The sequence below is a fragment of the Oreochromis niloticus genome, linkage group LG23 (genome assembly GCF_001858045.2).
Source record: "Oreochromis niloticus isolate F11D_XX linkage group LG23, O_niloticus_UMD_NMBU, whole genome shotgun sequence".
Lineage (NCBI taxonomy): Eukaryota > Metazoa > Chordata > Actinopteri > Cichliformes > Cichlidae > Oreochromis > Oreochromis niloticus.
Genome location: NC_031986.2, coordinates 26,998,904 through 27,025,141, shown reverse-complemented (window position 1 = coordinate 27,025,141; position 26,238 = coordinate 26,998,904). Strand labels below are relative to the sequence as shown.

The 26,238-nt window shown below is 38.5% G+C and overlaps 2 protein-coding genes across 3 annotated transcripts; both read left to right on the top strand.

The window, feature by feature from the left end:
• Positions 1-150: 150 nt before the first annotated feature.
• Positions 151-6,174, top strand: LOC100705107 (uncharacterized). Its single transcript, XM_003457944.4, has 3 exons — positions 151-294; positions 1,169-1,435; positions 5,393-6,174. The coding sequence occupies exons 1-3, from the start codon at positions 166-168 to the stop codon at positions 5,531-5,533; spliced, it is 537 nt and encodes a 178-aa protein (XP_003457992.2). The 5' UTR covers positions 151-165; the 3' UTR covers positions 5,534-6,174.
• Positions 6,175-12,422: 6,248 nt separating this feature from the next.
• si:dkey-190l8.2 (solute carrier family 22 member 13) lies at positions 12,423-25,858 on the top strand. 2 transcript variants are annotated; one of them, XM_005462884.4, is made up of 10 exons: positions 12,423-13,231; positions 15,252-15,349; positions 17,132-17,286; positions 18,729-18,897; positions 18,981-19,083; positions 20,233-20,378; positions 22,988-23,199; positions 23,576-23,684; positions 24,519-24,770; positions 24,988-25,858. In XM_005462884.4, the coding sequence occupies exons 1-10, from the start codon at positions 12,935-12,937 to the stop codon at positions 25,067-25,069; spliced, it is 1,623 nt and encodes a 540-aa protein (XP_005462941.1). In that variant the 5' UTR covers positions 12,423-12,934; the 3' UTR covers positions 25,070-25,858. The 2 variants fall into 2 exon arrangements, with proteins under 2 accessions (XP_005462941.1, XP_019221559.1); XM_019366014.2 differs by having other exon boundaries at positions 13,097-13,231; positions 15,256-15,349.
• The last annotated feature ends 380 nt before the right edge of the window (positions 25,859-26,238 follow it).

Genomic DNA, 26,238 nt, shown 5'->3' with positions numbered 1-26,238 from the left:
AGAGGGCAACTTAAGAACTTCTACTTAAAACCCACTTCACAAACCATAACTCTGCAAACTGCCCTGCCTAAATGAGAGACAGCTCCAGTTATATAGCAAGTGAATGAACTATTGTATACACCAAAGGTGAAAACTACAGAGATAATAGCTAATCATAATACAAGAATGACCTTATTCCCCCCTGCATGGTCACAACAGATGGTTAAGTCCATTTTATTGGCCTCTGCATTTAAACCAGCTCCACCCTCAGCCTCCTCTTTTACTCAAAAAAGGAAGGACTGGAGCGGCAGCCAGGTAACTCAAAAAGAACAGAAAAGAGTCAATATAGCATATACATATGGTACCATAACAAACAATACAAGATAAATTCTGTGCCATCATTTGGACTATAGCTTATTGCTGGCATCGATTAGAAACCAACTCAAAATTTTGAATTGGTTAACTTATAATCACTGAAACTTTATAGCCCAATGTAAAAATAAGACAGAAAAGTAAACATGAACATCTTCAAGAAACGTAAAGAAGTCCAGATGATTTTCTTTCCAAGCTCCTTAGATCCAAGCTAAAGGTTTTCAGAGTGCACAGTGATGTCCATGTATCCTAGGAGGGCTTGTTCTTCATGAATGTTTGAGTACATCTGCCTTTTTTTCCCTTTAAGACTTCAGTTCCAGTTCAAGTTGTTTTGTCCGAGATTACTATAAAGCACTTCGAGTGCTCAAATTGAGTAAAAAAAACGTTTATCTCCTTTTGAGATAAAGTGGAAATGTTCATATTTTTCAAACTAATGACTGAAGTTCGCTCAGCTGTTTGAGCTTCCTTCCTTTTCCTTCCTATTATTTATTTACTTAATTGCTTAAAATAAAACTCACTAAAGTCAGTGTTTCCAGTATTTTCCCATTTAGAAATCTGCCTCTCAGCCATGCTACACTTTCATCCGTTTTTCTTGGTTTTTTTTCCTTTTTTTGGTTTGTTGACCTAAAACAAACAGCAGATAAGCAAACAGGGGGAGGAACCCGTGCTGTGCGCAAAACTTCAGATAACTTCAGCCTCAAAACTGAGGAACCTCCACATTCTTCTTCTAATCCTGATTTTATGTCAAAGCTCAGAGTTTCCTGTCTGCGCTGAGCTTGGGGCCACTAATAAAGTTTGACTCCTCCTTGCTCCAAAGGTCTCCCTGCTCGAAAGCAGGAGAAGAAAGTCAGACGACAGTGAGGAAGGGATGGGAGCACAGGAGAGGGAGGAGGAAGACTGCGCTTCTTCAGTGGGGAGAAAGCTGCACAAAACCAGCAAGGAGGTTTATTTCAGCGTCCTGCCAGATAAATATGAACCTCTGATTGAGGACGATGAGGAGAGAGAGGAGACTGCAGAGGAGAAAAAGAGGAGGAAGGAGGCGAGGAAGAAGAAAAGGAAAAATACATGCAAGAAGTACAGGAAGGTAAGAAGTTATGACCTTTGACTTGTGTACGAAAGATCCCTCTACAGCTGACCAGCAGTGGCATGTTGATGAAATCATGGCTTAGAACAGACTGTTAAAGACTATAATAAATACATTCAAGTTCAGTTACATTCAGAAAATACATATAGTTCATATAGTTTACATAGAAATAAAAACATGATGCATAATGACGTAAATAAACAATCTAATTTAATAAAATACAGAAATAAAAATTGATAACAGCTCACCAGATATAGGTAGTTAAATGAGTTAGGTTACAAAACTGGTAAAGGTTTCATATATATTTAAAATTAAAAACATGTATTATTGTAACTGAAATTTCATTAAATCACTTCTTTTAAACAAAACAAAAAAGAAAAGGAAAAAAACAAAACAAATATGTATCTTTAAATAAATATATAAATAAGGAAATGAACAAAAATATTATTCAATACCTGATTAAAAGAGGAATAAAATTGTATTATATTAAATGCCAAGTTTAAAAATGACTGCTATGTTATGCTATCATGGTTTGGGAATGCATTTCAGACAGTGGTGGCAGAGTGGTTTTGTCTAAATTGACGGAATTATGAACTCTTGAGCTAGTATTAGTATCAGACTTTGATCCACCATGCAGTACCATCTGGAAAGCATCTGATTGGCAACACCTTCATTTTTCAACATGACCATGATCCCGAACACACTGGCAATGCAGTAACAGCATGCCTGGATAGATAAACACACTGTCAGTGATTGATTGGCCTCCCCAGTATTGACTTTGAAGCTCATTAGAATTGGACAAACTCCATTTCTGCTTCTTATACCATTTTCCTGTTACTTACATGTTTCAATGAATTACTGCACCTATTTTCAATTTTCCTAGTAAAATATAAAGAAATGAAGGGTGGCTCAAAACATGTACACACTACTGTGTACTATATAAATAAAATAAATAAGAATACGCAAAATAAATTGAATTTAAATGAATAAATGTCTGGTACAAATAAAAATAAATAAAATTAAAGATTAACATTTAAGAAATTGATACTTAATAAAAATGAGCGACAAACTGACTCGTCTGTGATTCAGGTATACAGAAACAGGGTTTTTTTTTTTATGCCACACTTCACTTAATAATTACTAAACCAACTGTAGAGGGTGTCATGATTTTATATAAAACATGACATCATACAAAGTAGGTTAGGCAGTAACCACACATGTAGTTGTTTGCCTGCAGTGCAAAGGTATTCAGTCTCAGCTTTCTGCAGTTAATTATTGACTCTTCAGCACCACTACACAGTTCTGGCCTTTGGCCCCCAAAATAATGTGTTGTGATGATTGTATCCCTCTGAGAACAGACAAACATGGAAGTCATAAAAACAGAACTTTTACTATCACAAATACCTTCATTCAGCCTCAGAATGAAGAGCTGAAATGATAAATAACACTATCGAGTCCACACTGAAGCAGAGGACCACAACCAGTCATTAGATTCATTATTTTCACATCCACTTTATTTATTTAAAAAGAGTCTAAAGCTCTCCAAAATTTACCAAAACCATCAAAAGGAGTTGAAGTTGGGCCAGGCTGTACTTTCATTTATTACCACTTTGTAATCATGACATTACAGTCAGTGAGCATATCCTGGAAAATCCTCCTTTCTGATTCTTTGAATGACCAAAATTGACAAAATGCAAAAGGAAAAAAATACATTTTATAATTTTTTTTTCTTTTCTAAATACTGTTCATATGTATATAGAGCTACAGAAACTGTGCATCTCACCACCTTTATTCTCCCACATGTTTGCACTGTGTAGGAGATGCTCTGTATCTCATTGTACATCTGTATAGTGACAATAAAGGCATTCTATTCTAAATCTTTTTGCAACCACAGTGGTTACCCCCTAGTGGCCACCATGCAGAATGCAGGTCTAAAGCACTTCCGCTTTAGTTGCCAAACTCAGAGGTTATCTGTGTTTTACACTGGCTTTGAGTAAGGCTAAAAAGAAATTTTTCACCAATATTAAAGAATGTTACTGTTAATGTCTGGAAACATCTCACAAGTTAAATGTTGCCTCTTGGTGGTAAAGAACTAGTTCAAGCATTTATTACTTCTAGGCTAGACTGCTGTAATTCGTTATTATCGGGATGTCCCAAAACATCAGAGAAGCCATCAACAGATCCAAAATGCTGCACTGAGACTACTGTTCAAAATCCTGGTCCTCACATACTTCATAGGTCTTCAATAATCACCATCTTCTCTTAATGACCTCATAGCATGATATCACCAAAATAGAGCACTTTGCTCTCTGACTGCAGGCTTACTTGTTCTTTGTAGAGCATTTAAAAGTAGAGCCTTCAGCTTTCAGGCCCCTCTTCTGTGAAACCATCTTCAAGTTTAGATTCGGGAGACAAACACTATCTGCTTTTATTATTTGGATTAAAACTTTACTTTTTGCTAAAGTATATAGTTAGGGCTGGGTCAAGTGAGCCTGAATCCTCCCTTAGTTAAGCTGCAATGAGCAGTGTAATTAAAGTTTCTTACTGTTAAAAGGGAGTTTTTCCTTCCCACTGTTGACAAGTGCTTGCTCATAGGGGGTCATCTGATTTTGGGCTTTTCTCTGTATTATTTTAGGGTCTTTATCTTACAATATAAAGTGCCTTCAGGCAACAATTGTTGTGATTTGGCACTATGTGAATAAAACTGAATTGAACTGAAAGTTTGTTATATTTTGCAGACAATAAAGCAGAAAGTTGACATCCCAGCACCACCACAAAATTTCAATAAATTTATAAATGTATATATCTCAAATATTGTGGAAAATATTTTACCCTCTGAACCTCAACATTTTCACTAACTAGGGGCAAATTTTTCATTGTAATATAAAGTAATGGACATCTATAGGAATAGAACTACCAGTGTTAAGCAGAGAAATAACTTGACAATATCTCATCAGCTACCATGAAGTTCTTCTTTTATAAATCTGTAGGTCTGTGGTCTGTCAGTCAAATAATAATAGACAACGACTCAGTATGGTGATGGTTTACGGAGCTGAGGTTGTTTGGTAATAACTGAAGAGTTGATACTAAAACTGGAACAGAGTAGCTTTCTGTTCTTATGCTCCACACCCTTCCCTTTCTTAACCCCATTTGTTCATTGTCCTTTCTTCTCACCAGACGTTAACCTTTTTTGTCTGTTCTGTTCTTCTCTATCAATAGCAGAGTTAAAGGGGATTTTTGCCCCCGTCTTAAATCTATAATGTAAACTCTTGTGAAACCTTGCAACTTAACCTGGTATGCACCTTCTTGAAATGTAACGACATGCTGCATCAAATCTGATTGTCTCGCTCAGTATCTTTCTCTCCTTCTAAACATTTCCAGCCACTACTTCTGTTATGTCGTCATGTAGCTGGTCAGTCCTGCAATAAAATCCATATTTCAAATATATAAACTCTATTCTAATCTACAGGTCACAAAGCCACCACCTTTAGTATTTACCCAATACAACAAATGAGCCTTTGTTGTGCTGGGTAAATATGAAATAAATGGCTCACTTGATAAATCAGTCGTTTCTTTGTTTACATATTTGGTTCAGCACTTCCTAAATTTTGCTTCAGTAGGCAACACATTTAAAAAAAAAGGTGCAACTTTTACCCTCGTGGTGGTCTTTTGCATGTGTTTGCTGATGAACAATATACATCTGCATTAGCATAACGAGTACAACGAAACAGGAAATGACCATAAACTAGTATTACTCATTATACAACTTCTACAACGGCAAGCTGTGGCTTAAAAAAAACCCAAAACTGCCCAAGCTGACAAAGACCAATGCTAGAGACATTTCCTGTATATTACAAGATAGTTTTTAATCTAGTTGTAATTGACCTTAATGCCCTTGGTGGGTACAGAAAAACTAAAATTAAAGCACTAATGTTCTTCTTCTCTGGTCTGGTGCAGAATGTGGGGAAAGCGCTACGCTTCAGCTGGCGCTGCCTGGTAGCTGGTCTGCAGAGCATGGCGTCCGTGTACTCCACACCTCTCTCAGCTGTGGCCACCGTGGTAACAGATGTTCACCAAGCCAGTGGCAGCAAGACATGATGGGACTCGGAGGAACCAGGAGTGTAGCCCCTTATTCCTTGTGTTCAAGCTGACTTTGAATTCATCACCTCTGTTGTGCCTGTTTTGTTTTTATTCTATTTTTATTTCTATTTCTGAGATATATACTATATATTTACTCGATTTATGAAAACCATTGATCCCTGTCACATTTATGGCCTCGGTTTTCAAATTTGAACCGAACCCTGCTGTTGTGTTAAATTAAACAATCGTCTTTCATGTTTGGGGTAAAACTGAACCCTAAAATTCACCTCAAGTAGAAACCTAACCCTAACCCCAGAACACTTTGGGTTTATTTACTGTCTTAAGAAGCTTTCTGTTCCGTGTGGGCTTTGGCAGCCACTGGCAACCCAACAACTAGCAATGTCTGTGTACAAATCTCAGCCACAAGGAGGCTCCACCTTGTGGCGCTTCTCCACAACTGCACTTTAGAAGCTCATTGACAGAGATAAATTTTTGAGGTCCTGGAGCACTAAACGGATATATTCGTCCAGTCAACCAACCATACTTGGATAAAGTAAAGATGTTCTAGTAGGAAGCTGACGCACTCCTCTCCTTTCTGCTCTTTATGTTTTTATGAAGGTTAGGAGAGTCAGTAAATGCTGTTAAAATAATCAGAATAAATAAAAAAATACTAATTTGTCTTTCATGATGTTTGTTTACATAATCAAAGGTCAGGTACTTTTTGTGCATTTCACAAGTGCTTATTGAAAAATAAATGTAAATATGACCAAAAAAGTGTGAGGACATTTGTTTTTAAGCCAGCGCATTTGTTGATAAGTCATCTGTAATACGACCCAGGGGATTGTGGATGATGCAGGGCATAAAAAAGCTTCCACGGCAGCTACAGAAAAGAGAATAGAGCTTTTCCATCATCATATATGACAGAGTAACATATATTTATGTATTTCCCTCTATGGGCCCATCACACAGCTGAAAGGTATTTTTCAGGTTACTGTGCGTGTTCATGTACATGTAACCACACTAGTCCTGCTGATTGCTCGGTTGTGTGCTGGATTATGTACTCTCCATGCCGGGTAACATTTCTTCTGTGGGTGTACTTAGGGGCATGTACGCTCATTGCATATATTGTAAATTGTATATTGTACCATTTATATTGTGGCTGAAGGTTGGTCATTAGTGGACAATCTTGGCTTTGGTTTCTTAGGAAACCATCTAATATGTCATATTTCACTGAGCAGTATCCTTCACTTTTATTGGCTTTCGCTTCAATCTGTAGAAGTCTGCGTAGGTTCCTCAGTCATCCATTTTAGTTTAGTGCTTGAATTTAAGAAAACTGGACTTCCACTTTTAGGCTCTTGAATATGTTTCACCTTTTATCAAAAATGTCTTTTTTTTTCTCCACGCATTGCTGCTTGCATCTTTCTACATGGACACCCCTTAAAGATTGTATAATTAAACTTTGGTGCTTTTAGCAGGGTTTGTACGCTTTTTTCAAGGTCAAATTCAAGCACTTTCAAGGTCCCTTTTTAAGCTTTTCCAGCACAGCATCCCCCGCCAAAAAAAAAAAGAATGCATGTTTCAATTTGCATCACCTCAGTACAATTTATCTAAATTGAGACAAAATTTAAAATACAAGTAGAAAGTGATATTTTTGACTGTAAAAACCACAAGCATGTTTAACGTATCATTTTCATAACTTGAAATGCAAATAGAAATTGGACATTTTTAAAAAATATGAACAAGTTTTGCAAACAACAAAGTTACATGGTACTATTTACCTAAAAATGCAGCCAAGGCTCAGACGTTTTTTATATAACCATTCAAAACTATTTCCAGAACAATCAGGTGTGCTGCATCAAATAAGAAGGCACACAAATTATTTATGCAACTCCAAAAATAGTTTGTGTCCACTATAACAGATGAGAACAGCACAGGGATAAACCTGCAGGTCTGACAGCAGGTGTGTCACTCAGCGTTTACACTGCAATCTGCCTTTGGTGGCTTTTTTGCAGCAACTGTGACATTCACTAGTAGAACTGACACAAAACAAAACAACGACTACACACTAACTACACAAGACAACACACTAACTTGAGACTCCAAACATGATAAACATCACAAATCTCTCACGTATCAAAACTCTCTCTCTCTTTTTCGCTCACTCGCTCTCTTTTCCCAACAACCAAATACCACATGTTGCCGTATCATTTTTTGATTGGTCGACATGGTACATTTTTCCACCAATAGGGAAGGAGTGTTTTTTCTTTTTTCACTCACAAGCAAAGCGTGTTTGCTAGCGCTCTCCATAAAAAACGCCGTTTTTACCGTTTCTTCCTGTAGTAAACGCCACTGTTTTATTCACACTATACTACGGTGGCCCTGAAGTGCAAACCACAAAAACAAATCACAAAACGCACAACAAATTGAAAAGCGCAAAAACAAATTGAAAAGCGCAAAAACAAATCACTTAACGCAAAAACAAATTGAAAAGCGCAACAACAAATCACTTAACGCAAAAACAAATTGAAAAGCGCAAAAACAAATCACTTAACGCAAAAACAAATTGAAAAGCGCAACAACAAATCACTTAACGCAAAAACAAATTGAAAAGCGCAAAAACAAATTCACTTAACGCAAAAACAAATTGAAAAGCGCAAAAACAAAAACCAAACCGGAAGAGGTAGGTACCAATGCTGCAACAACAGGCATCACTGATTGGATGATGGATCCGGTAGCCTTTTGAACCGGAAGTTGTTCTGTTCGGAAGTTTGGTGACTGCTCTACCAACTTTTTTCCACAACTTGGACAAAACATGTTGGCTGTATCCCAATTCAGGGTCTGCAGCCTTAAAGGCTGCATTTTAAGGCCGATTACGTCACAGCGGCGCGCCGAAGGCTGTCCCAATTCAAAGGCTGCTCGAAATGCGGCCCTCAAATTTGGCCTTCATTTCACTGAATTTTAAGGCTGTGGCGGTGTAGACTTCGTGGCCCAACATATCCCACAATTTATAGCGCGGCAGTCACTGTGGATAATTTTGCCGCAGACGGCAGAAGCGTAGCGGCCGAAGAGTAAACTGTTAAACGTAAGTACTGAATATGATGTCACTTTTTTATGTGCAAATGTTTAATAATGAGGAACATTAAAACACTACTGTTGGCCACATGTCGGCAAAGTTATTTGCCATTAGCGATGTTTGTACTTTCAGCGTTTACTTTGTTTTAAAGCATTTAAAATATAATAATACAATAGTTGACCTTAATCTTACAGAGAATGTGATGATTTTATGGATAATTAAAGTCAGTCATATATCCACAAACACAACAAGCTGAAAGTCAGTGATGCTGCTCGGTTTGCAGTCCTGAATATGACGGCACAAGCAGGATTCACTGCACTGTTAATGTTAGCTATGTTATATTGCTGCCTCTGTTCGGTGGTGTCGAGCCAAACGGACTTTAACGTGTGTTTGAACGAGCTGACGGTTCACTCGTTAAGCTGAAAGAAAGATGCTTTAATCACAGGAGTCACACATGTGTCCACTGGACCATCTGGGAACTCTTCTTGTTTAGCACTCATAATAACACAAACACTAAATCCTCCTTCTCTTGTGCTGTTTTGTAGCAGTGTATACACCTGAGACTGTCACCTGTCTGTCTGTCCTGCACTCTCTGTTTCTTTCTCTCTGATTGTGGAATAAAAGTATGAACATAAGTTACACTTGTGTTTGAATCCTGCAGCTTATCACACATTTGATTTCCATGTGTGACAACTGTGACAAGTGTCCAGAGTGAGGACAGACTGAGGGACCCACTGCTGCACATCATCTGTGAGGCTTTGCACCCCTGATGATCCACCAGGACAAACTCAGCAGTGTGTGAGGAAGAGGAGGAGGAAGAGCCAGCAGCAGCTGACAGATGAGAGAATAGACAGACTGTTCCCTGTTTGCGAAGGACTGCTAGAAACATTTAAAATAACTAATTGTCTGTCCTGAATCAGTCTTATTAGGTAATGTTCAAATAATGTTATCATCCCAGTGTTTTCAGTGTGGGAGAAAGTACTCAGGGCCTTCAAGTTACACACTATGAAAGGCAGCAACAAGTTTAATATTCAGAAACCTAAAGTATGTATCAGCAGCAGAATGGAGCTAAAAATAAATGTTTGTTTCAGTTCTATGAAGCTTTGAGTATTTGTGATTAGTAGCACTGCTGTGTTTGTTGCATCATATTGCTGTAATTGTTTATATGCTTTATATATTCTGAGGTAAGTTGATCTATAGTGTTACATCATATTCTATAAGGATGTTATGTGTTTGTATACTTTCTGCCCAGTTTGACCCATTTAGCAGAAGTCAGCCTGTTTAAGGCTATGATATCTATTCTGTATGACTTAAAGCAGTTATGACATGGTCTGATTTTCTCACCCAATAAAGGGATATTTAATATATCAGTCTACTCTTCATTCTATCAGACAGTTATCACAGCTCGTACATTTTCTTTTTACACATATATGTAAGCATTGAGCCAAATTTAGTAATGGCAACATATTACACGGACAATATTTGTCTCTTATATATAATACATCTACATATACACTGTCAAAGATACTTGTCTTTGAGTGAAGATTTAAGGTGATAGGACATATAAATAACTGCAACTTGAATCTTTACTGAAGCTCAGTATTAGACACAGAGTTCACTCACATGAATTTCACTCACATGTGCTGTACCAGTGTACCTGCACATGTGATGTGACAATAGAAGTGATTTGATTTGAGAGTTCAAACTCACTGCTGTAATAACTTATGATTAATATAATAACTATGATATTGGCCATATCATATTTACACTGACTTTAGTCTCATGAACAACATTAGCTAATTGTTATTTACTAGCTAATCTTAAATGACTGTTCAGTACAGATATGAAGGCCAGCAATCATATTTTACAGTCCTGTGGTCTCAGCCTCAGATACGTATTAAATCACACAAAGCTCGTGTAGAAACAAACACACGAACAAAATATGTTCTCCTTCATTTCCGTCAAAGCTGTATGAAACGTTTCCAGCGGTTGCTAGGCAACCTGGGCAGCGCGACGGAGGCTAGACCGTCCCATTTCACAAGCCTCGCACTTCCGGCCTTAGCGTTTTTAAGTACGCGGCCCTTGAGGATCGTTGAGGCTGCATACTTTAAGGCTGCAGACCCTGAATTGGGATACAGCCGTTGACTGCTCTTTCTCATAACCACGTTCGGCAGAACAACTTCTGGTTCAAAAGGCTACCGGATTCATCATCCAATCAGTGATGCCTGTTGTTGCAGCATTGGTACCTACCTCTTCCGGTTTGGTTTTTGTTTTTGCGTTTTGTGATTTGTTTTTGCGCTTTTCAATTTGTTTTTGCGTTAAGTGATTTGTTGTTGCGCTTTTCAATTTGTTTTTGCGTTAAGAGATTTGTTTTTGCGCTTTTCAATTTGTTTTTGCGCTTTTCAATTTGTTTTTGCGTTTTGTGATTTGTTGTTGCGCTTTTCAATTTGTTTTTGCGTTAAGTGATTTGTTGTTGCGCTTTTCAATTTGTTTTTGCATTAAGTGAATTTGTTTTTGCGCTTTTCAATTTGTTTTTGCGTTAAGTGAATTTGTTTTTGCGCTTTTCAATTTGTTTTTGCGTTAAGTGATTTGTTGTTACGCTTTTCAATTTGTTTTTGCGTTAAGTGATTTGTTTTTGCGCTTTTCAATTTGTTTTTGCGCTTTTCAATTTGTTTTTGCGCTTTTCAATTTGTTGTGCGTTTTGTGATTTGTTTTTGTGGTTTGCACTTCAGGGCCACCGTACTATACCCCCCAAAACATCGGTTTTACGTGACCTATCAACACAATTTAAAAACTGGTATATAGTTTGAAGTCCGCAAGTTCGACCCAAGTTGAAATGGAGACTCTGGGTCCGTCGACCACAGAGGGTTAATCAGAAAGCCTTAAGTTAGCTAGTTACGTACCGGGCTAATGTTTAAAGCTTTCACTTGAGTAAATTAACTCATATTACTGCTAAATAATGTTAGCTAAGTTCACAACATATTCCGTAATAGCGCTGCCATACTGCATCACACTCAGTGCATTTCAATCATTTCTCCAGCGAGTTTGATAGCTAGCAAAATAATAATCATAATTTTTTTAAAAAATAGCATGTGTAACGTACGCGTACTGGAAAATTATTTACTAGGACTCACCTATAATGCGACTGGAGAACGCAAACTCCGCCATTATTGTTTTCCATCAAATACTCATTAAAACACCAACCTACAGGTATGTTAGCGCACTCATCCCCGACTGTCCGAGGGAGGGGCGGGGTCACATATTGAAACAGACGCAAGGCAGCCCAGGCGGGGAAATTTTGCTTTTGCGTCTCATTTTATTTCTCTATCTGATAAGAAAACAATTTAATCAGATAGCTATTTATTGTGAATGAAATACAGTTACATTTTCAAGCACTTTTAAGCACCACATCTGAAATTCAAGCACTTTTCAAATCTTGAAAAGACGACATTAGAATTCAAGGATTTCAAGCACCCGTACGAACCCTGTTTTAGGCACTAGAGTTGTAATAGGCTATTTTAGGTAACTGCAACCCTCTCAGAACTTTTGTTGTTCTTGGATGAGCAGATATCGATCAGATTTTCTCAGCCACGTTTTGGGTGTAGGATGCCACAGTAGCTCTTTAAATGGGCCTCTAGATGCTTAAACACCATTGCTGGCTGCACTTTGATCTGTGGTCAACTAGTCAAATAATGATAATATTAACTATCAGCAGCCTGGCATGACATCGTCTATCCAACATGCCTCACCTGTGGACTCTCAGGGTGTGGGACATTAACTGAAGAGTTAATACTAAAACTGGAACAGAGCAGCCTTCTGCTCTTATGCTCCACAGTAAGTGTTACATCATCTTTCCCTTTTTATTTAAACTCCATCTTTCATCATCCTTTTTTAAACATCACCCCTTGTCTTGGTTCTTTTCTTTTCCAGCATCCATATCCTCCTTTACTTCAACAAAAACCCTCATTTCCTTCTTCAGTCATTTTCTCCACTGTCTGCATAGCTTAATTTAGTTGAGGTGAATTTATTTTCTTCCATTGCCTCTTTGGCTATACCCTCTCTTTTCCAGTACAGGTGGTCCTGGTGCCGGACCGCACATGACCTCCGGGTGTCGCTGTACCGCTGTACTGAAAATAGTCCCCCGCTGTCGGGCCTTATGGAGAAAAGAAGGCGTATTAAAGTTGGCCCTGAATATAAACCGCCTCCTGCCTGCCTGACAGGTCAACCACTTTCTTGTGACAGCAGCAGCTGTTCAGACCTGACCGGCACGCGCTGCTCAGAGGTCTGCTGGAAGAACATGTGGACCTCCTGAAGACATCAAAGTTGTGAGTTTTGAAGCTTCCCGCATGGTAACGGTTAAGATGAATCAGCTTGCGGGAGACCAGAGAGGCCCGCTCATGTCCCCGCTGCAGCTCTCCGTCTACTGGCGCCTTGCTCTAATCTTCTTCTTCACGGCTTTCCTCTTTTTTCTGGACATTTTCACCACCGCCGTGGTCGCCGAGACATGTCGCCATGGCAATGATACTGGCACGTTTGCTTCGTGGCTTGAAAAGTTGGCACCGAACAAGGAGGAAAACCAATCAGCGCTCAGCAAGGTTTTAAAGGACGACGCCGATTGGAGGACAGAGAGCGGGACCCGAGACGTGAGTGAAGATTATTTCCATTGAGAGGTCTGAAGTTGTAACACAGTCATGAAGACTGTGATGGTGCAACACCTGGGGATATTTTTAAGTGCATGTTTCTTATACCCTTTTCTGTCATAGTTATCTCATGATTTAAAGTGTAGGCCTATATATAGTTTCAGACACATTAGAAATGAACTGTAATGAAAAGAAAAACATGCAATTAATAAACTTTAGATTTTCTAGTTATATAACTTTCAGTTTTTTGACACCACTGAAAGGCCAGCTTGTGGCCTCTTTCACTAAACATACAATTGTTTCAACATTAAATGATCGGTTTAAAGTCACAGCCAACATGCTAACTGGAAAGTAATCTGCATTACATAACAACAACTCTAAAGATTAACGGTGTTAATGATCAACTTGAAGCTGTTAATGAACCATTTCTGAGGGCGGTTAAAGTAAAAGAGCTAAATTTCTGTGAAATGTCTGTCATTAATCATAACTTATGTCAGAGGAGGGTATCACTTTCAGGTCGGAGAATCTGATTCAGGATCTGATTACCAGAATTTAGCCAAGCCATTAGCATAAGCACGTGTTGTAATCTTTTTAGCTCGTTATAGACATTTGTAGTCATGTCTGGACCTCTATCTAGGAAATCCAAGAAAGGTTTCAGTATTTTTCAAGCACAGACCCAAAAATTTGCTAGTTCCGTCTTCCAAATGCACCTGTTCAACTGCTTGTTAAAGCAAATTTCTGATCAGCCAGTGGCAGCAACTCAATGCATTTACGCATGTAGACATGGTCCAGGCGACTTCCTGAAGTTCAAACTGTGCATCAGAATAGAGAAGAAAGGGTGATTTAAGTGAATTTGAATGTGGTTGTTGTGCTAGATGAGCCGATCTGAGAAACTCCTCATCTCCTGGGATTTTCCCCCTCAACCATTTCTAGGCTTTACAGAGAATGGTCTGAAAAACACTGTAGTTCTCTAGGTGAAGAAGAGGATCTTGGAATGCACAGCATGTAGGTGCGTTCCTGAATATGTTAGAAGTCACAAATTCTGAGTTCGCAATTGGAATTTTTTTATGAAATGCCCCTTTAACTTGCATTTCCCACTCGGAAATCGAAAGCAGACCAACATACCACGGATTACTACCCCAGCTGAATATAAATAGCAGTAAAACTGTAAACTTTTAATCTGTGCTTCCACTATTGTGTATTTGCGACTCATTAAATAAGCCATACACAGAGCAGTGACCAGGCTTGATCAATTAATTTGCTTCAGTGGTGTTTTTAAGCACAAAAAACCCCAAGAAATGCTCACTTCTGGTAGTCATGCCTGAATGGCTCTACTTCGCTAAAAACCAAAACAAATCCTGTTTTTTCTAGAATGTGATAATTCCAGAGTGACTTAACTCCCGAATTCCAGCATCTGGATTTAAATGTGCCTGAAACCCGACATTTAACCCCGACTCATGCCTCTCCTCAAATGACCTCAAAATAAGCAGAGTGAAGTTGATCCCCCCCACCTTCTTCAAATCCAGCTATTTTGGTACTGCTTTGTGCTGGTTTGTGCTGCAAAATTTGTCATTTGTGCCAGTATCATTTTAAAGATATTAATAAAAGTTTCTAGAGGTCATCAGAGGTCAAAAAGCTAATGATTACTAAAATGTTCATGTTAACTAAATTGCTGAGATCAGCATGTGGGCTATCACTAGCAAGTTGTATAAAGTTAACATACTCCATTCTGGAGCAGGAGCTCAAGCAAATCTGACTCTGTCAATGTTACCTAAAAGTCAGAATTTCAGTTCTTATTCAACTAGTAAAACACCTCCAAACTGATTATGGCCAAGTTAATAAACCCCCACAGCTACACATACACGTAATGTCTCTCATCGTAAACAGAAAAGTTAATCTTTATGAAACTTGTTTCATTGCATCTTATATTTTGGTTCTCTGAGTGTATTCTGCACTTGAACAATCTGTGATTGGTAATCTATATTTGCCTGTGTTTTTGTGTGTGTGTGTGTGTGTGTGTCAGTCAGTGTGTGGTTGGACAGACTGGTTGTCTTATGGTCAGATGCTCTTCATGACTGGTCTGCTGCTGGGATCTCTGTTCGGAGGAGCCATATCTGACCGGTACAACACAACACTCGGCAGTCTGTCATACACTACTGGTCAAAGGTTTGGACACACCTTATATTTTAGATTCCTCAAAGTAGCCACCCTTTGCTTTGTTGACAGCGCTGCAAACCCTTGGCCTTCTATCAATGAGCATCATGGTGTAGTCACCTGAAATGGTTTTCACTTCACAGGTGTGTCTTGTCAGGGTTCATTTGTGGAATTTATTGCCTTCTTAATGAGGTTGGTACCATCAGTTGTGTTGTGTAGAAGTCAGGTTGGTACACTGCTGACAGCGTAATTTGACAACTGTTAGAATTCATATTTTGGCAAGAACCAATCAGCTAAGTAAAGCGAAACAACAATCCATCATTACTTGAAGAACTAAAGGTCAGTGGGTCTGAAAATTTGCTATAACTTTAAATGTGCGTTGCAAAAGCCATCAAGCACTACAGTGAAACTGTCTCACATGAGGACCGCCCCAAGAAAGGAAGACCAAGAGTCACCTCTGCTGCTAAGAATAAATTCATCCAAGTCACACAGCAAAAACTCCAGTGTTAAATGAACACTTTTGGCAGTGTTATATTTTTTAAAGTAACCAAGTCAGTTTTGAAGATTTACAACGACTAACACAGAGCAGTGCTGATTTTCTAACACTGGAATATTTCTAACATTTTGAGTTATTTTCCAGTGTTAGAAAATCAGCACTGCTCTGTGTTAGTCGTTGTAAATCTTCAAAACTGACTTGGTTACTTTAAAAAATATAACACTGCCAAAAGTGTTCATTTAACACTCAACAGTGTTATATCTAACACTCAGAGGTGTGGACACATATAAACACTCTCCAGTGTTAATTTAACACTGGAGTTTTTGCTGTGCACCAGCCTCAGAAATCACAAGTTAACAGCACCTCAGGTTAGAGCCCAGATAAATGCCACACAGAGGTCCAGTAGCAGACACATCTCTACATCAACTGTTCAGAGGAGACTGCGCGAATCAGGCTCTTATGGTCAAAAAGCTGCTAAGAAATCACAACTAAGGACTACAACTACATGCACAGTTCCCACCGTGAATCATGGAGGAGGAGGTGTGATGGTATGGGGGTGCTTTGCTGGTGACACTGTTGGGGTTTTTTTCAAAATTGAAGGCACAGTCAACCAGCATGGTTACCACAGCATCCTGCAGCAACATCCCATCTGGTTTGTTTTTAGTTGGCCCATCTGGTTTATTTTTCAATAGGACAATGACCCCAAACAAACCTCCAGGCTGTGTAAGGGCTATTTGACCAAGAAGGAGAGTGATGGAGTGCTGCGCCAGATGGCATGGCCTCCACAGTCACTTGATCTAAACCCAATCAAGATGGTATGGGATGAAGTGGACCGCAGAATGAAGGCAAAAGGGCCAACAAGTGCTCAGCATCTCTGGGAACTCCTTCAAGACTGTTGGAAAACCATTTCAGGTGACGACTTCATGAAGTTCATTGAGAGAATTCCAAGAGAGTGCAAAGCAGTAATCAAAGCAAAGGGTGGCTATTTTGAAGAATCTAAAATATAAAACATGTTTTGAGTTATTTCACACTTTTTTGTTCACTACATAATCCCATATGTGTTCATTCATAGTTTGACGCCTTCAGTGAGAATCTACAATGTAAATAGTGATGAAAATTAAAAAAAAAACAAAAAATTGGAAGGTGTGCCCAAACTTTTGACTTGTAGTGTATATGTCAAGTTTAAGTTAAAATAAACATTAGTCATCACTCATCTTCAAACAACAAAAATCTTGCTGATGGTTTCTGTGCAGGTACGGAAAGCGTCCGGTACTGCTGATTTCCATGTGCGTGCACGCCGTGTGTGGCCTCGTTCCTGCTGTCTTTCCTCAGCCACTCCTCTTCCTTATTCTTCGCTGCCTGACTGGAATCTGCTGCTGCTGCATCAACATCTGTGCCTTCAGTTTAGGTAACACAAAAAACCTAAAAGCATGATTAAAATGTCGTATCACAGATCTTCTACTTTCATCCCGTTATATTGAACTGTGGTTTTTCATTGGAGATTTTCTGACCATTAATAAGTTAATTAAAGAAAGTCTGTTAAATGTATGAGTATCCAACTTTATAATGTTTTTAGAAGTGTCTCACAAAGTCTGCTGGGGAGCCTGCAGTGTTTTGTGAGAGCTGGGAGGTGGTTCGTTATCAGACAGCCCTCAGTGGGCTTTGGGTCACTGGCTGGATGGTGACTTTAATTGGACCGCGGTGGGACACACTTACAGAAGGCTGATAAAAAGCACGTGTTCCAGATAAAGCCATCATGACCAGGTTGAGGCCTAATGAAGCAGGATTGCTTCCAGCAGCTTCCTGACCTTTGACCCCTACAGTGTTATGTGCAGACTGGAGGAAGCACTCTATTCCTTCAGCTTTGATTTAATTTAGCAGCTAGCCTTTACATAGTAAGTCATGGACCCAAAGTATAGGAAGACTCAGGGTCTTATAATTTAGCTAATTCAATATTTATTGTATTATATTTCTATTCATTGCTTCAGCATTTATTGTCCTTTATTTCTGATATGATATTTCTGAACTATTCTTACTGAATCTATTACTATAAGTTGTTTTTGTTTTTCCTGAATATGAGGAAATTGAGTGTCAAATTTTGAGGTTTCTGCTTTCCATTCAAGTAAATGCACCAAAACTGTGATATAAATATCTTTTATAAATATTTTCTAATTCATCTAAACTTCAATAAATATTTCTTAGAAACCGAACATGACACACAGGTACATCATCTATATTACAAATTATATCATTAAGTTGCCTAGCAACTACTTCGCAATAGGCTAAACTACATTTTTTGCAATAATGTACCTTTTACACCTTTTTTTTAAATGATCACATTTAATAAGTTGTGGGCCAAAGAAACAAATACACACAGACAGAGATTTGGTTTATTATTCATTGTTTATTATTATTATCAGCTAGTTTTATCTAACTTTAATTACCTTAGCTAACTAAGGTAAGTCATTATTTTTAGCTGTTTATTACCCTTTAAGTCATTATGTTTAAAGATGACTCCATGGAGACTTTTTTATTACGGATTTATTATCTTTTTCCTTATGTGTGTTATCTGACAGTGCTGTGTGCTAAAGATGAGAGTTTTGATGAGAGATAAATATATGTATATTTAAGTTGGCCAGTCAGAAGGAAGTGGGCATTTAGGGACTGGAGAAACAGTTGGGCTTCAGCAAGGTTCAGTATAACATAAAGAAGGGTAATTTTTAAATAATAAATCATGTAAAGCTACTCTAATAAATCTTTAGAAGCTTAGGAGAGCAAGTTCACATTTAAGATAGCACTGAAACCTGCAGATTTTAAATTGTAGACTGTTTTAAACTGTTTGCGTTGCAGCAGTGGAGTGGACTCCCCCTGCTTCTCGGCTGTGGCCGCCGGCTTTCCTGCCATTCTGCTTTAGCCTGGGGACAATGGGTGGAGCTCCTTTGGCCTGGCTCAACCCTACCTGGACACGTCTGCACCTGTCACTGGCTCTGCCTCAGATCATTTGTCTGCCACTCTACCTGTAGGCCAACACACCTGTTCACCTGTGGTAGTCTCATTTAGACCATTAATAAAGGAAGCAATAACAGTTTTTTATCCTTCAAGTTCAATCCCAGAGTCTCCCCAATGGCTGTTGTTAAAGAAGAGGACAGATATCCTGGACCGTTACCGGAGCAATAGCCCTGCAGATAACCAGCGTTTGGACCTGGTAAACAAACATTTGCCTCATTTCAAATCATAAATGTCTTAACAAGTACAATTATTCCTTATTATAACCCAGCTCCTCTTTGTGCCAGTTTGATCATGTTTAACAGCAAGATATAAAGAAACAGAATGTCAGATGGTCTTCTAAAAGAAGTTGGAAACTGGTCAACGATAGATGGAAAGGTTACGTAATGATAAAGGCCGATCACAACTTATGGCGTTACCCTTTATGATGCTCTAAAAAGAACATCTCAAAGAAACTAACTCTATCAGAGGTAAACTGGACAGGGCTCGACCACTGTTTATGAATTCTATCATCTGTGGTCTGTAATCTCATGAAAAGGCTGTAGAGCTTTGGTGTTTATGACTTCTTGTAGCGCTAATGTGCAGGAACACTGCTGAAAACCATTGTTAGATAGACTGAGGCTGAACTGACAACCACCCTCTGATTTGACCAGAATCTGAGATTCTCTTTGGAAATGATGGTCTTCTGGGACCATACTGCTTAGTATCAGCACACAGTTTAAATCACTGATGATAGAGGATGGAGTGGGTGGGTGGGGCTGTTAGTATCATATGACAGGGGTAACGTGACCATTTATGTTGCCTGAACATGCTGTCATTCAGACATGCCTGTTTGAGTGAAGGCCTTGCTTTCTTCAAGAAGACAAAACCATGTTGTACTCGGATTCCAGCAGCGAAGAGTCCAGATGTTAAACTAGCTGACCCCTGAAAACATTTGAAGAATTTTTCTACTGAAAACTACAAAAAACAACAGGTCCCAGACTCATGCAAGGGGGAAAAATTGCAGCTGCTTTTTGGCACAGCTATTACATAACAGGGGATTCAGTGTGGTGAAAAACATTCCCTGTATCAGCATTTTTGAATGTGTTGGCACACAGACTAACAAATCGATTGTTCTCATGGGAGTTCTTTTTTTTCAAACATTAGGTCAAAAAGCAAACAAACAGTTTTGAATTAACAGCTGGATCATTTGTAAGTGCTTCCAAGCTGATAGCCACCGAATCAGTGGTTTTTGTTCAGTAACTTAAAATTCAAAAATTTACAGCTGGTTCAGTCTGGATCAGGTGGGAGATATATTTATGTATATGAATAAACATATATAAAATAATCCAGCTGTGTTTGTGTGCAGCTGTTGGACTCCGCCTGGTCAGACTTGCAGAAAGCCACCGAAGCTCAGAGGGAAGACCCTGTGACTGGAGGTCATGCCTCCAGTGACATAATCCACTTGAGGCACCCAACTGTCCTGATGCGATTGTTTGTCATGAGCTGTGTGAGGTACCTACTGCACACGCTCCATATGGGATACAGCTCTTTATAACAAAGATAAATAAACATATGAATATTTTTATATATATATGTATGTATGAATCTGAATCTTTTAGTATTGCATGCAGAATAATTTCTAAAACTGGAATAAGGGAGTTTAGCCTCCTAAGACCCGAACTCTTCCATGGCATGCATTTTTAATTTCTCTTTGATATTTGGACATATTGGCACCTGATGAATGTAAAAACAAAGAATTGTCAGATTTTTTTTTTTTTACCTGATTTTCGTTTCTGACAAAAATGAGATGCACATATGAGGATATTCCTTTCAAATTTAAATAGAACAGTGGCAGTATAATGTCCTCGTAAGTGGATATCAGGCCCTTGTAGAGCAAAATTTAGTATTTTGGTCTAGACCAGGAGTCTGCAACCTTTAACACCCAAAGAGCCACTTGGACCCGGTTTCCACGCAAAAGAAAACACTGGGAGCCGCAAATACTTTTTGAAATCTAAAATGAAGATAACACTGTATATATTGGTTTTTTTTACCTTTGTGCTTTGTGTGAACAACTAAAGTAAGTAAGTCAAGTTTATTGATTAAGCGCTTTTCACAGACAGGCAGTCACAAAGCGCTGTACACAAATATTAAAATAAACAATACAATCAATAGACATTATACACAATGTAAAAGATCAAATGTAAATAATGTAAAGAATATAAAATATGTAGATCAACAAAAGGCTTGTTTGAACAGAAAAGTTTTTAACTGCTTTTTAAAAGAATCCACAGAGCAACTAAGGTGTGTTGCTTATAAAATCCATGAAGTGCTACAGAGAAAATTACATTTTATTTAAGTAAATAACACATTTTAAACTCTTAAAGAAATATAACAAAAGGAAAGACACCCAGCTGAACTAAAATGATCCATGTAGCAAACAAAAACTGTTGTGAGCCGCCACCCTTATATCGCCTTTGGGCTTTTGGAGCCTTGACCTGACTTTTAAAAAATAATTGGTAAAAAAGCACTATGCTGCTAAAAAAAATAGATATTTGCAAAATTCTGCCTAAATATGTGTTTTACCTGGTTAATGTGTGTGGCGGGGGCGTGGTCTGTAGTGCCGCTGCAGGGGAGTCGGACGCACCTGAGCGGCACCCGCAATCGCGCCTCGCCCCCTTAAAGTCTGTGCTCTCTCTGCTGTTGTGTTGTCAGGCTGTGAGCTGAAAAGCTACAGCCGGCTGTATGCGTACAGCAACCGTGTGTGAAAAGTGGTCAATAAAGAGATGCTGAAAAGCGTGTTCATGCAAACATCGTCGGGTCTGCCGTGATATGTTTACAATAAGACTTCTGGTCCCGAACCTCGGCGCACAGCGTCTGCAAATCGGGGCTTTCATCTTTACGCAGGACTGTAAGCTGTCATCTGTGAGGCGTGAGCGGTGTTTGTTTTTAACATAGTTCACGGTGGAGAACAGCTGCTGACATAATGTGGATCCAGATCCATAATTGGCCTACCTGGTGTCGAAAGTCTCGATAAATGCACGGCGTTTCGGCGGGTACACCGGCTTCCGCGAGTGTGACGCTTATTTTGAGCGATGAAAAAATAATAGAATATAATTTTATTTTTATATTTCAAAATCACAATAATCTTCCAATTTAGAACTAAAAGTTAAAAAAAGAACTAAACACAAATAAAATACACTTCAGCTAAATACTTCTAATTTATTTTCCCAAACCACCCGGAGCCGCAAAATAAAGACTGAAGAGCCGCATGCGGCTCTGGAGCCGTGGGTTGCCGACCCCTGGTCTAGACAACCACAAAATGTGATGTCCATACATGTGGACGCCAGGTCCTAAGAATGAGAATACGCTGGTCTCAATAAGTCTGAGCCTCGTCTTGCTTGTGGCCAAAGGTAACAGGGTTATATAATACATAAACAACCGGTGTGAAGTAACAGCATTTCATCAGCAGGGACCTTTGGTTTGTGTGTGTTATATCACCAGACACACAGGAAAAATAAGCTGATATCATTAAAAGTCCTACACTTGAGTGAGTGTTTGATGGATAACAGGCTGCTGAGGGTACAAATTTTATTAACTAATTTCTATTTATACGGAAAACTGTAAAAAAAAAAAATGGAGGGTGTGCAATACTCTGTGTGCAGTACAACCAAACTGTGGTTAAGTATGAGCAACAAAAAACCCCTTCCATATGCTGAGTTAAACTTTTAAAGGTTTGTTTGACATAAACCTTCAAAAGTTTATGTTTTCAGAAACATTGTCACAGTTTTGTTTATAAATTCATTATCGTTACAAGTGTTCACCTCCAGTGGAAACCTTGATAAATAAATAAATAAATAAGGTGAAAGTTAAATAAATAAAATTAAAAAAATAAAATTCACAAAACAAAATATTGATAAATAAATACAATAAAATAAATAAATAAGGTGAAATAAATAAAATAAATGCAAATCCATAAAACAAAATAAAGGAAAATAAAATAAAAGTAAAATAAATAATAATAAAAGTGCAAAAATAAAATTCACAAAACAAAATATTGGTAAATTAAAAACATAATAAGATAAATGAATAAATACATAAATAAATGTCCTGTCATCCTCCAGTGCGGCATCAGCTTTGACATACTACGGAATTTGTTTGAACATCGGCTCATTTGGCGTTGGCGTTTACTCCGCCCAGTTCTTTTCCGGGCTATCAGAAGCTCCCTGCTTGCTCGTCCCATTGGTTCGTCTGGGACGCCGGCCAATGAGCATGCTCGCTCTGTTCCTCAGTGGAGCTGCCTGCCTGGTGTCGTTACTCCTGTCCAAGTACAATGGTGAGTGAGGAAGGCCTTATCTGCATTTTCAGTATTTTTAGTTAGTTCATAATCATTTTTAAGGGACATTAAATTAAATTAAAATGAACACAACATTAAATAAAAACATTAGAAAAGCACCTGTTCTTAGGTTTCTGTTCTTGTACTCCACAAGAGGAGATTCTGTGTTAAAAGCACTTGATGACTCTTTGTCCCAGGCAGTCAATTTATTTCATCTGTATCAATACTTTTAGTGGGAGAAAATACTGGTATTCAATTTTGGTAGAAAAAAAATAATATTAGTGGGAGAAGGTGGAATCATTCTATATGCAGTTTGCAGCCTCCAATCAAATCTGACCACCGTCTCTGATACTGGTACTCTGATACTCTGGTGCAGGTATGCCGATGCTGGTTATGAGTCTGGCTCTGCTGGGGAAACTCTGCATCCTGGCTGCCATCTTTATCTCCACTCTGTACAGTATTGAACTGTTCCCCACTGTGGTCAGGTACAAAACAACACAACACTCTTTAATGCAGGTTTTCCACAAGCAGACATTCCTCTAATGCCCACTTGAGCCTGGCTTCAAACTTAAAATGTCCAGATTTACTGCAAAATAAACATGTTTTTGACTGACAAGTAGGTAAAGACACAGACAGCTGTAACTGCTAGCTGTCTGCTAAAATTCACTTAAGCTAAGCATAGTCTCTGAACTGGACCCCTGGACCAAGGATGGATCAAGGATGGTAACCGGTTCTGCTGTTATAAAGTGTTTGTGTTATGAGCCACAGCAGATATTGTCCTTACCAAAGCGAAAATATCAGTCAGATTAGATTTTTCTGTTTTTTGCCAATTTGGTTACTAAATGGTCGTGAACTGAAATCTACTCATCATCTTCTTCACGTACACAGATGAGCAGCTTCTGGAAACTAAACATCAGTTTAACAGCATGTATCTTCTGTATGAAACTTCTCTTTTGTTGCATGCTGAACCAAAGGCACCATAAACCCTGCCCAGTTGTACATATTAGTTAGCTTATAGAGGTATGATTTAACTTGAAAGCAAAAGTTGTAAGGTTGGTTTACTCTGACTAAGCATATATTTCCCCAGCATCTGCTTCTTACTTCCAATACTTAGTTGATCGATTTGTTTATGTATGATCTTCTAGCTGATATTGAAGTCTTGCAAATTTAATTGGTCCTATTGGTTTTTGAGCTACTTTTCATCTGAGATTAGATGTAGAGATGTCAGGGCAGTTAAACAGTGTAGCAGAAATCTTCTCTAGCCATCCTTCTCTAGCCATTGTTCAATAAAAGTATATATTTTTTGTTTTTAAATCCAGGCAGCGCTGTTTATCGCTGGTCAACCTGTCTTTCCGGCTCGGTTGCCTGGTCAACACCCTCGTCCCCGCCAACCCTGACGGAGCAATCTCCTTGGCTGCTATGATTATCTACAGCAGTGGACCAATCATATGCTGTGGACTCTGCCTGCTGCTGCCGGAAACCAGTGGTGTCCCACTTCCTGACTCTGTGGCGGACTGCAACAGGCAGCTACAGCCCCACCAACCCGCCATGGGTGCGCTTTGGAGTACAGAGTGAGTTTTGGTCGTTTTGGTGGCAATAACTTTATTTTTTTGATGTAGTTTGCAAAAAACAGTAATAATGGCTGTAAAACCCAGAGATGTACATTTGTTTTTCAGAAAAACAGCTACATTTGTAAAATATAAAGAAATAAAATATATGACATCACATGTGCTGCACTAGTGAGTTGCCTGGCTCGTTCACAGCATGTCCTGCTGTGTGTTTTTTCAGGACACTGGTGAGCAGCCAAACCAGCAAAGTGGAAACGTTCCCTGTGGAGAAAGACAGCACGATTTCAGCACTGCTGATATGAACGCAGCCGACAGCTTTCAGTTACTGCTTTGATATTAATTAGACCAAAAACAAACACGAGTTCATGTTAGAGAAATTTCATACTTTGAAAATACCAGCAAGCAGGATGAAATAATTCCCTCTTAGAGGATGTTGGAGGATTTCCAAGACTTGAAAGGAGGTGTGTTTTATTCTTATGCTGTTTTTTTTCTGTTTGTTACCACTTTGCGTTTTTATTACTGTGAAAATAAATTGAACCAAATGCTGATTTCCTTTCGTGTTCATTAATCAGCAGTTTTGGGTTCATTCATTGTTTTATGAGTGTAAAAAGACATTTTAAGTTAGAGTTTTGAAATAAGAATGCTTGAGTCAGTGCTCTGCATAATCATAATCTCTATTTAATGAGAATTGTTTAGATTTGGTGTTTACAGAGATTTCTCTCACTCTTTTAACAATGTTACAAACTGTAAATGATAGCATCCAGAAATACTTAAAACTCCTCCATCTCTTTACTTCATTCTGTTTTTGTACTCAATTAAGGGGAAAAAAACTACATATCTGAAAAATGGTCATATTTAGTGGTTTCGTTGTTCTCTTTTTGTTAGCTTTACGTAGCGTTTCCAGTCTTTTTGCCACTATCCCAGTTTTACATGTTGTAAATATCAAACTCAAAATTAAACAATATATTTGTGGCCAAAGACCACAAATATATGCTTGTATACACAATATACTTCCTTCCACACTACCAAGTGTACAATACAGGTTTGAGCTTCCACTAATGGATTCTGCTGCATCCCATTGGCCCATTGGATACCATAGATGTGCTGAGTACACAAATAATAGCAACTAGTTCTTGTTACAAGTAAATACTCCATGTTATCCACTATTCCAGGAGATCCCACTATTTTCCCGTTTCATTTTTTGGTCCTCTCCCAGACATGCGATTGTCACATGCTTTGTAGGAACACATTTTGGTTTGCTTGGAGTTTTCTCAAAGAAACAAAGAGAGACAGAAGCAGGGTGTTATGAAGTGGAAACTATTAACAGCTGAAATGTGAAGCTGCGAATAAAGTTAAAAAAGAAAAGTTACACTACGCATGTTTGACTCTCTATGGTTCTGTTTCATGTTAGAGGTGCCACAAGGGTAACAAGTAGGTTTAGAGTATCTTCAGCATCTCTAGTATCAGTTTC